Raw genomic sequence first — 12,493 nt, forward strand, 5'->3', positions numbered from 1 at the left:
TAAACCTGCTCCTGCTTCTCATTTACATGATGGAAGCAGCTGCATAAGCACTGGGAGCTTGTCCCAGCACTGCTTCTCTCTGGATGGCAACTGATTGTGGTGGAGCAAAGGTTGAGGGGAAAACCTGGTTTTGTGAGGGGAAAACCTGGTTTTGTGAAAGTAAAGGTTGCTTAGTATAAATAATATTTATTCTCCTTGATTCATTATTCTGTAGCCAGAAGTCAATGGCTTCAGACAAATTAACACCTGCTGCAGGGGAATAAGTTAAGGATTTCTTGCTAGTGCTCCCTTCTCTGGCCAGGCAACCAGGAGCCCCTCACTGGTGAAGCTAGTTAAGTCTTTGTGAACCAGAGTGGAAAGAAAGAGTCATTCACACAAGGAAACACAAACCTGAAAAAGTTGAAAATTACTGTATCAACTTTTATTTCATGCTTTCAGATTTTTTTATAGACAAAAGTTCTCTGTGTGTAAAAGAATTAGCTAATATATAAAACATCACAAATAAAAAAGTTTTAGAATCCTTTATACTGAGAAATATGCACAGATACACATACATTCATTTGTACACCTTTTAGTTGGCCCAACTATCTGTCTCAATCAACTCCATAAGTATTTGTGCATGCTTACATGTATATATATATATATATATATATATATATATATATATATATATATATATATATATATATATATATATCCAGACATATACATTTGGATGGATGGATGGATTGAAAGGGCAGAGTCCACCAAGCAACCACATTTCTTTCTTTTCCCTGGCATTTTTATATGTTCTAGACAAAAGTTCTTCAGAAAATTACCTCATAAAATTTTACACAAAATGGGAGATACAAAATGATGCTAATTTTAAGTTGTAAGCAGTGTTTCATTCTATAAGCTCATTATAAGTTCAAAGCAATAGTTTCATATAACCTTGTCCTATCATAGAGCACACCTGTAGATTCATCCTTGGATCCAACTTAGAATGAATGTTTTACCTTGAACACAAATTTGCCTTTGTAGTGTAATCTTGAAAGCTCATTGTATTTCTTATTATGTAGTCTTTACTTGCTACTATGAGTGAGCACATTCTATTCTTGAGTCTAAATTTATTACATCTTTTTAGCAAAACAACTAAAATCATCCCTTAAAACTTTCTTTCTAAGATTATTTGAACCAAACAGGAACTCTATAAGGTCATTAATTTGTCAAAACAGCATTAATTCATGAAAGTTAATCTTTATTTTGATGTGCAGGAAATCAGCTCAATAGGGTTGGCTAATTCCTATGAGTTGTTATGTTAATTTAATAATGACAGGAAAGGCTTATCAGTTGCAAGAAGCAATCCTGAGATAAAGTCTCTTTCAGAGATTACCCATTTTAGTCCATGCAAAAAAGTGGGCCACCTCTAGAAAGGCCATCTGCTAGCCTTAGCTTTTCCTAGATGGCTCCTGACACATAATAATAATGATAGACTGTGTGGATAAAAAAAGGGAGTGGCAGATGAGTCTTTGTACTTGTCTGTATAAACTCGTCTCTCTGTATTAAGTCTGTGGTCACCCTATAGAGTCATATTCTGATGACGCTGTGATAGTAATTGTTAAGTCTTTTAAAAGGAGGTAAGGAAAGGAATACTGTTGGGGTTCATCTTGTGTGTTGTGTATTCAGTACCTGAATACTGTGCCCCAGACCAGAATGAAACCTAATATTAGGGCACTGTATTAACCAATGTACTGTAATGAATTCTCCCCATTAATATATGATTGGTCAATAAATGACAGGGACATATGACTGGGCAGAAAGATAGGAAGGAGGAGCTTAGAATCAAATGAGGGGTCTTAAAAGAGACCAGAAGGGAGGAAATAAAAAACAAGAAGAGGAGGATATTTCCATCAGATAGGCTGGATCAAGAGCATGTGGCCAAGAGAAGTTCACCCTGAGGACAGGGAGATAGAGTAGAAGTCAGAGAGACATTATATTGGCAAGTGATTGACATTTGGGTGGGTTTTAAGAGGTGGAAGGATTAAAATATCTCAGAACCTTCCCAGCATATGTTCCCAAAAGAAAGACACACTCAGACCCTTTTTTAGTACATCTTAAACAGCAGAAGAGCTGGTCCACTGCCTAACCTCCGTGTTGTTAATCCTGAGGTATTAATTATGTAACTCTATATAATTACATAGAATTTAATTCTATTTTCTATCTTAGGCACCCCAGACCCACTTATGGCACCCTCTGGGCCATACTTTCTTAGCCCAGAGCCTGGGGTGATCTCCTTGCTTTTCTACCCCATTAAAGCTTCTCTCTTTCCTTTGTCCACACACTCTGCTCAGCATGGCCTATCTCCTTCCTTTTCTCCTTCTGGTCCCAAGCCTGGGAAAGCCTAAAATCCTGCCTCTGTTTTTCCTCTCCAGCTAGAAGCTATTGGTATCTTGATTTAATAGTCAGAACCAACTTGGGGCAGTATCCCAAAGATGCATGCAGACACTTGTGCAAACAGTTTTTGGGAACATAATTAGCATTTGTAATACAGCAGCTACATGTGAGGGCCATACCTATTCCAACCACCATACTTTCCATTGCAAAAAATACAATCACCTTGTCTTTGGTGAATCAGTTGCTAACCCCTGGCATCTGCCACCTCAGGAGTCCAATTAAACATATTTTATTTAATTCATCTAATTAACCAACAGCATCTCCAACCCTATTATCTGGCAAAAGAAAAAGTATGACAACAAAACTCTACAAATGAGCTGGTGCCCCTCTCACAAACTTGTGTTTTTAAGGATTAATGATGGACATACCTTTAGGGCCTTACCATGGTGGAGTATTTGGTTTTAAAAAGAATTGCTGCTCTACCATTTCAAATAAATAAATGAGCATATTATATTTATGTATACATGTACATATACATCTATGTATATATACATATATATTGGATTTATTTTAATGATTTACAGGATGCTATCAAGCTAATCCAACAATGACTAGCTGTGCATGGAAAGTCCAAGAATCTACTTGTTGCTCACTCCTAAAACCTGGTCTTCTGTATATTCTGAAATCCCAAAGAATTAGTCTCCAATTCCAAGAATAGTTGTGCTAGCAATGTGAGGGCAAGCAGACAAAAAGCAAAAGCTTTCTTCTTCTATGCTCTTTTGTAGGTTTCTAGCAGAAGGTATAGCCCAGATTAAAAGTGTCTTCTTTCCTCAAGATACAAATCAAAGATATGTGTCTTCCTACTTCAAAGGTCTAGACTACAAACGGATTCACCCACTTCAAAACTAGCAAAAGTAATCTCTCACAGGTTCGCTTATCATTTATGAATTGTAGTTCATTACAGATGTAGTCAAGTAGAGAATAACTATCACATAAGGACAGGCAGGAAGAAAAAATATTTATTCTGCATTCCTTGGTACTATCATTTTGTTTTGTATGTTTTGTTTTGTTTTGTTTTTCCTACCAAAAAACTTAAACTCTGCATATAGCACTTAACTATAAAATAGTATAATTTTTTTCTATTAGGATAAAATATCCAATTATTTGAATATACTTTAATATTAAAGGTTTAATCATAATATGAAGAGATATATAATATCTCTTCCAATTAATTAGTGAAATACAGAATTTGCAGTTAAACACAATTTATTATAAGAAGTGAATCCTTTTCAATGTACCAGAAGCTCTTGTTACACTTATGTCTGATTTTATAAAATTATTTGTTTAGCTCAAGTTTATGCAGAAATCAGTCCCCTCGGTTTTATCTGACAGTCGTCCTTGTCGTCCTGACCCATAAATTCAAAGAGGAGTACACACTGTCATATGTAGACTAAAGGAAATGCATTTCTTATGTCCTTATTCCTGTTCATTATCTTCACAGATTTCCATTACACAGAATCAGAAAGAAAGCTCATACCTTGTGAGTATAAGGAAGAAGAAAATTGGTACAGACATTGCCAGCTGGAGGTGGTGCCAGTTTTGAAATTGAAAAGCCAGGCCTGCCAATATCATGCTTCCAAAGCTACCAGCACAAGGTGCAATCACTGACATCATGGCTAGAAATTTATGGCTTGTCCATTCAAACACTGAAAGAAAAAGTTATATTAACTCCAAAGGGTTTTGCAAGGTCAAAACCAAAGTTTGAACAATGTTCCATTTCAAAATCTTTGACTTACTGAGCAAGTTACTATTTACTAGAATGGGTTCAAAAGTCATTCCTGCCAGGAATCTTAATGAGCAATAAATGAAGAAGTTGGAAGCAAAACCTACACAGGTTTCAGTGATGGCCATTTGTAATAAAGCACATTTTAAAACGAACTTCCTCCCAAACCTGAGAAAAAGGGAGAAATTAGATTATGAGAAGAATTCAGTTTGCTTGAAACTTCAAGACAGCTATAATTCTAAATAATAAGGAATTGTAAATAACAGAGAGTGCATGAACTCAAAAGATTATTTTCATTTTTATAAATACATAAACAATATTTTTCTTAATTCCTAACCAGCAATTTTATTAACTCATGTCATCTAATAAAATACTATGTTGGTATTATAATATATCATAAATTATATACCACATAATGTACTTAGCATATTTAATATTGATTTGTTTCTTTGATAAGACAAGATACTTCTTAAAAGCTACTTAAGGGAGAAAAGACATATTTTGTAGAATACCATCAGATACACAGTGAATAAAGCATGGAAATTGTGTTGTATGGTGCCATTGAGCATGAGATAGATGACTCATTCAGAGGCTAAACTAATAAATGGTTATCATACCACATTTCAAATAGGTATTTCCCACAATATGTATGTAAGCAACCCAATTCCCATAAGAAAACTCCATTGCCAAATGTTCTGTGTCCTCCCAAAACACCTTCATTAGCTAAAGTACAAAGTTTTCAAACACATGAACTTTTGGTGGACAGGTGAGCATAGTACAAAACACATATAGTCCTTGTAAAATTAGGTTTCTAAGCCAGCACTTAGATGTTTAGTACTGCAGAGATTGTGGCTAAAATAATATCAATGGAATAGTTGATGTGTGCCTTTGCAAAAGCTATGTGTGCTGAATTTGAACATATTGACCTTGAAATTCCGATTCCACTTTGCAGTGTAGGCTATAAGGCAATCATGATGCAGGGCAAGAGACTTCTAGAAAGTTTCAGAGACATGAGCAACACTGAGAATGAGGAACAAGGAAGGGTGATTAAAAACAGGAAAACAAAATTTTGAGTTCCTCAGAACACTAAAAATGCAATACTTTCTGTAAAATTGAACAAATCATTTGTACAGACGTTATAGGAGCAACTGTGCTGACAAATGGGAACTGGAAAACTTACATGTTATTTGTAGCTTTCATCAACTTATATCATAGCATCAATTATACATTATATCTCATGAGTACTGTGGTGGTTTGAATATGCTTGGACCGTAGGAAGTGGCACTATTAGGAGGTTTGGGCTTGTTAGAATAGATACAGCCTTGCTGGAGGAATGTATTTATAAATGCATTCTCTATGGGGTGTGATTTTAGGTTTTCAATGCTCAAGATCTTCCCATTGTGTAATAAAGTTTCCTCCTGGCTAACTGCAGAAGACATTCTCTTTCTGCATGTCTTTGGATCAATATATAGAACTCTCATTTCCTTCTCTAGCACCATGTCTATCTGGACACTTCCATGCTTCCTGCTATGATGATAAAGGATTCAATGTCTGAAACTGTAATCTAGTCACAATTAAATGCTGTCCTTTATAAGAATTGCCTTGGTCGTGGTGTCTCTTCACAGCAGTAAAACTCTAAGACGGAAGTTGGTACCAGGAGTGGGGTAATGCTATGACAGGCCTGACCATGCTTTTTTTAGAGGACTGTGAATTTGGGGATGTTGGATTTTGGAAATCAGTGGAACGTCCTAAGCTGTGTTAAATAGGCCTAGTAGGAATATGGAAGACATTGTTGCTGAGAATGATTTGAACTGTGAAAACCTGGCTCAAGGGATTTCAGAGGACAATAATGTTAGTGTGTTGCCTAGAGATTGTTTTCTCATATTTTAGTGGAAAATGTGGGTGGTTTTTGCACTGGTTCAAAGAGTCCACCTGAGGCTAAAGTAAAGAGATTTAGATTCATTGTATTAGCAAAGAAAATTCAAAAGACCCTGGTATAATTTCTGTTACTAAATTTCAAATTTATGAAGAGCATTTAGATGAAATACATAAGCTGAGAAAGAAAAAGTACAAAATGTATGATTCAAGTATTAAACAGGCACCAAGAAGTGGAATGGAGTTGAATTTTGAGTTTAAGAAAATAAAATGATTAAAGGATGTGTGATGCCAGGGTAAAATTCCACCCACCTAAGCATATAGTTTATGTGTTTCAGGTTGAATAAGGCACTATTAGGAGGTATGGTCTTGTTGGAGTGTTGTGGCCTTGTTGTAGGAAGTATGTCCTGTGGGTGTAGGCTTTGAGGCCTCAATGCTAAGATCCACTCAGTGTGAAAGAGAGCCTCTTTCTGGCTGCCTGCAGAAGATAATATCTTTCTGCCTGTCTTTGGATCAAGATATAGAATTCTTAGCTCCTTCTCTAGCATCATGTCTTCCTGTACACTGGCATGCTTCCTGCCATGATAATAATGGACTGAACCTCTGAACTGTCAGCCATCCACAAATAAATGTCCTGTATAAGAGTTTCCTTGGTTATGGTGTCTCTTAACAGCCAAGAAACCCTAGCTTAGATAAGTACTTTTATAATATACACATCTCATATTAATATGACTCAATTTAGATTAGAGAAGAATGCATAAATAAATGATTATATTAGGTAAAACGATTAAATGGCAGGTATTATAGAGGTTGGTTGGCTTAAATATTATGTAGTGCTGTAAATTAAATTTGGTATATTCTCACAGGAAATAGTCATTTATAAAATTGATAAATGTACTGATGCTTTAGATGGCAAGCCTTTGGTGGTAGCCTTGTTTCTTTCCAAAAGAAGAATCACTAAAAACAGAAAATCTGGAATTGAGTTTTCCATTATTCATGTACACACTTCTTGATTGATTTTGTTGTTAAAATTTAGTACTCTGGGACTTGAGTGACTTCATTAACCTGTTTTAAGAAAGGAAATGGAAACATTTGAAATGTAAGTAAAGAAATATATCTAATAAAAATTTTAAAAAAGCATTTTCTGTTTTATGCCTTTTTGTAGACAAACTCTATTTTGTATTGTATGGGTGTATCAAAAAACCTATGGCCTATTGCTTAAACTGGAAATAGGGGTTGGACATACAAAAGAGAGAAAAGATTTGGGTATATAGCCAGGGCTTAGAGATTGACCCTGGAAAGTATGAGGAGATCTATAAATGGTATCTGAGCAGATGTAAACAGGCATGTGGAAGAATGTAGGTTAAAATAAATGAGTTATCTTTAGTTATGGTGTAGTCATAAAAGAGCATAAGCACAGCTTTCTGGCCAAGGAATTCGTAAATATATTTTGAGTCTGCATCTTATTTTGGGACCATGGGGCTAGAAGGAAGAATGAGACCCCAACTTCAAAAGTTTCTAATGTCTCTGTTTCATTTTATCATACTATCTAAAGTTTTGACACATTTTTCCAAGAATGTCATTAAATGTATTACCCCATCTTTGAGATTGTCATTTTCTGTGGCACTACTCAAAGAAGAAACTAATATTCCTCTATGGTAGCATTATGTGACATTATTTTTAAAGATAATAACAAATGTCTAGTCACTTTAGGTACGGAACTGAAAAGAGACTAAAGAAAATATACAACAAAAATCTAAGTTGTTGAACCAATGAGTTTTATTGTGCTAATCAAATGAATATGGATGAAAAATTCCTTAAAGAAGTAACATGACTCAAAGACAGCCCCATCACCAAACCCATCCCTCATGAGAGCTAGCTCATGAAAACTGGAAACATACCGGAAAACTGGAAACATTATCTACCTGGTTCGCAAATAGTCCAACAGGTTAATGGATGGCCTTTGCTATTAACACAACTAGTTTGAGCCTCTTCCTATGAAGAATTCTGTCTTTTCCAGAGTGTTCAGCGAATGTAAACTCTTTCTAGGCAGATCAACTTGTCTGACAGTGTCTCTGAGAAATGCATACTACTTATACATGCATGGAAAAGAAGGGGACTAATTAATCTGATCAATTTCAGAGTCTTCTTTAAGTTATTTGATTGTTTATCTCCTGGGTTTCCCTGAAGGATGAATGTTTCTCCTTCACTAGAACATCTGTTTCATCTCCCTATAAATAACTTATCTCAAAATATGTGATTGGTTCAGCTCTGTTACAACATATATTGTTTATAGGAGTGTCCATATAAGAGAGAAGAAAACTGAAGCAAATTGATTTGCAGAAATTATTTGTTAATTTAAAGAAAATATTATCAAGCACAAGATGCCAATTCTTATTCCACAATTAGTCGCTACAGTATTTATTTGCCTAATTACATATTATGGAATCTATAACTGTCAGAAAGATGTGCCAGCAGAAAAAAGCATAGAAATGAGAGGTATAACTTCTAAAAGTTTGGTTCTGCAAGAAGCTGAGAAAATTCACTTCAAAAAGTGAGGTTAAAATCAAGGCTTTATTTTCTAAGCACTCAAGCGGGTTCTGAACCATGTCTTTAAAGGGATACTGTACAGCATTGTTAAAGGATGAAAAACCACAAAGCAAGAGTGGAGCAGGGGAGTTGTAGCATTGTCTACTTATATTTTGACACAAAAGGTTGTGAAAAGGAATTTCCATTAAGGTTTTGTCACTGATTGGAGCCAGCCAGTCACAGGAAGGGAGTTTATAGAGCTTAGCAGGTCCTTGACTCAGAGTTTGGATGGTCATACCTCATTCTGGACATCTGGCCCACAACTCAAAATGATTAGGGGACCAATGAGTCAACAAGCTGCATATACTTAATTAGGTCATGACAGGCAAACAGTTATATACACTTATGACTTGGGTATCTTAGTTTAGATAACAGGCAACTCTTCACATTCTTTTCTAATTTACAGATTAACAGACAAACAAGAAACATCTGGTGAAACAGGATAGAAATTGGTTTCTGGCCTGAAAACATGAACTTAGTTTGACCCTGGCAACAAGATGGAGAAGTTATTCCTGAGATGGCTGGACTCAGACAACTGTCACCTTCAACCAACACATTCCCAATGACACATGATCATATATCCCACAGGCATCAAAAAACATACTTCTTGTAGTGACAAGCAACTAAAATACCTTATTTTTTCACTTGGAATCACATCTACTCAATTCAATGTTCTGGAGGAAGGGGTCAAAGTGCCTTGATGAAGAACATTTTTTATAATAAAAAATATGAATATGGGGAAATTAATGATATGACATTACTTAATCTTGATTCCATAGTTAACTTTTTCTCTGTTTCTAAACTGTCTTGTGCACCTGCCTCTTGAACACATGTTCATAGATTTTCTTATTGGTTCAGTGGAAGAACTAGAACAGTATAAGGTACAATCATCTTCAATGAGTCACAGCTGCTAAAAGTACATGGAGTGGACAGGAGAACCCTAAATACACTCACCTGTCTGATAGAGGTCCATTTACAATACCTCCTATAAATGCACCAATCATAAATGAAAATTTAGTGACAGAATTCAGTACCTGAGATTCACACACCAGGTCCCACTAGAAAAAAAAAAAAAGAAAATGGCCAACTCAGAGATTATAGCTACTCAGTATCATTTGCTGTAAGTCTTCACCATAACCTCTGGTTTAACCTTGAAGTCCTATCTTTCTCTTCAACATTTCTTTTGGATACAATAATATTTCTACTATCAGCTAAAGTTACATCTTTCTAAGGACATTCAGCTAACTCCTTGTAGCTTAGGTTAATGATTTGTAAAATGTGCTAAACTAGACCATAAAGTACAGTCATTTGAGATATTTAAAGCATTTTCTAGAATACACATATCAGTGTATAAACTCTCACATTCTTCCCCCAGGTATAGATAGAGCCTAGAAATGACTGCATTCTCTTTCCCCACCCCTTATTTCTTTCTTTTCTTTTCTTATTTTGCTAAAAGTGAGTATTTAACCAAGTAGGACAGTGTTCTAACAATGAGAAACATTCAAGCCTGTTATAGAGGTAAATATATATTCTTTTTTTTTTTTTGGCAATGATGAGATTGTACCCTGCATTACTCTAACTTCGAGTAATAGCTTTAGATGACCTCATGATTTTATTTAATCACCCAGTTCTTTTTAAATTTTAAATAAAGACTGAATAACACTGTCTTTTTATAACACATTTAAGAAAGCACGTAAGTATTTTCATAAAATAAGTAGTACATTCACTAAGGAGATTTAGGTTGAAGAGACACCAAAGAGAGCATTGAGTTCAGTTCTTAACATACACATAGTGGCTCACAAACTGCTGCAATTTCAGTTTCCTGGGCTAAAACACCCTACCTATTTTTACTTCTTTGTGCATCAAGCACACATGTGGTACTCATACATATATTCTAGAAAACACTGATAAATAAATGAATAATAAACAGTGTTCATCCTTAGAATAAAATACTAGAAGAATGAGAAATGTTTCACAGTTAATATATCAGTAATCAATGTTGGCTAACAGTTGAAGACTGAGCTAAATGAATATCCATTATTTCTGCTATAGGTAAAGCCACATCATTACTTCATTTTGGGGAATGACTTACCTCAGTCACAGTGGTAGAATGAAAGTTACTCCTGTCATATACCCAGCCATCCACACAGGGCTCAGTGTCTGCTTCTGTGACACTGGAGAAAGTATCATTCAAATCAAGAAGATGCCACTGTGGTTGGGCAAAACGACGACACTTATCTAGTCTCAGGTGGGAGTCCAAGGGGATGGAGATCTTCAGGAGTTTATCTTGGTTCAGGATTCTGCTGTGATTATCAGAGACAGTGACATTGTCGAGGATCGGGACCCAGCAGCGATGACTGGGAATGGCTGCAGTAAAGTTCTCAATTGTACTATGAGGTACCACACTAACATTGATTAAAAAAACAAAAGCCATCTGAAGGATCTGGAATCGCCCTAGGCTTCCTACTTGATTCAGGAGTTCCTGAAAGGCCATTGAAGCTGAATAAATATCTCCAATGAGACACAAATAATACTTTCATGTAAATTAGTACAAAGTATTTAAAAAGAACATATATTTCACAAAGACACCATAACAGGGTTGATCCTGTGCTGTTTGCCCCTCATTACTTCTCCATTGCAGTCAGAGAACCATTACCTTCTAGGGAGCTAAGGATTCGGCATGGAGCTTCTTGTTTTAAAGTCACCAAGCATATTACTTATGTTTTTATTTCTGCAGTAGGATTTGTTAAAGATTTATTTTTAAAGGAATTTTGCTTACACAATCCCCATGGTTAAATATGGACATTGATCTTCAAATCTCAGAAAATAATAAGAGTTAATCTATTACATATTATGTACTACAGAAGGTGTAATATAAAGGACTTCAAAGTGAACCAGTCTCATCTCTGCCCAAGCTAAGACTGTCCCACAGGCGTCCAAATCCAAAATCAGTCTGGAGAGACCTGGTCTCCCAGGAGCACTGTCACTCCTAAGCACACAGGTGAGAGGCCATTTCTGCTCCGTTAATTTTCCAAAGAAAGACCCACCGGGAGCTCACAGGGCACAGGAACCTTGGAGCAGCCTGGGACAGGAACTTTCCCGTCTCCGTCTGCACCAAGAGCTAAGGCTGCCCCTCAGCTCTCTCAACTCAAAGCCTGCCCAGAGAGAGCTGGTGTCCCTGGAATGCTCTGATTCTTAAGATCACAGGCTCACAGGCACAGAGAAGGGACAAACTCCAGCCAGAAACATCAAGACCAACCAACATTAGAGATAACCAGATGGCAAGAGGTAAGTGCAAGAACCTAAGCAACAGAAACCCAGACTATTTGGCATCATCAAAACCCAGTTCTCCGACCACAGCAAATACCGGATACCCAAACACACAGGAAAAGCAAGAGTTGTATTTAAAATCATGTCTCTGATGTTGATAAAGGACTTTAAGAAGGACATAAATAATCCTTTAAAGAAATACAGAAGAACATATGTAAACAAGTAGAAGACCTGAAAGAGGAAACACAAAAAATTCCTTAAAAACAGTTACAGGAAAACACAACCAAACAGGTAAAGGAATTGAAAATCCTAAAATCTAAAAATGGAAATAGAAAGAATAAAGAAATCACAAGGGGAAACAACACTGGAGATAGAAAACCTAGGGGAAGGATCAGGAGTCATAGATGCAAGCATCACCAACAAAACATGAGAGATTGAAGAAAGAATATCATGGACAAAAGATGCCGTTGAAAACATTGACATGATAGTAAAAGAAAATGCAAATTGCAAAAAGCTCCTAACACAAAATATCCAGGAAACCCAGGACACAATGAAAAGTCCAGATTATAGGTATAGAAGAGACTGAAGCTTCCCAAATTAAAG

At 36.0% G+C, this 12,493-nt stretch overlaps 1 protein-coding gene across 1 annotated transcript in view; it reads right to left on the reverse strand.

Annotated features, from left to right (window-relative positions):
• The window catches only part of Slc22a30 (solute carrier family 22 member 30), a 75,389-nt gene extending 64,073 nt beyond the window's left edge, over positions 1 to 11,316 (reverse strand). The window contains exons 1-4 of the mRNA NM_134380.2: positions 10,713 to 11,316; positions 9,575 to 9,678; positions 4,170 to 4,324; positions 3,911 to 4,079 (exon numbers count right to left, since the gene is read on the reverse strand). Coding sequence (NP_599207.2) covers positions 3,911 to 4,079; positions 4,170 to 4,324; positions 9,575 to 9,678; positions 10,713 to 11,114 — 830 coding nt within the window. The 5' untranslated portion in view covers positions 11,115 to 11,316. The remainder of the gene's footprint in view (positions 1 to 3,910; positions 4,080 to 4,169; positions 4,325 to 9,574; positions 9,679 to 10,712) is intronic.
• Between the last annotated feature and the right edge of the window lie 1,177 nt (positions 11,317 to 12,493).

Source organism: Rattus norvegicus, chromosome 1 (genome assembly GCF_021556685.1).
Source record: "Rattus norvegicus strain SHRSP/BbbUtx chromosome 1, alternate assembly SHRSP_T2T, whole genome shotgun sequence".
In the NCBI taxonomy this organism is placed as follows: Eukaryota; Metazoa; Chordata; class Mammalia; order Rodentia; family Muridae; genus Rattus; species Rattus norvegicus.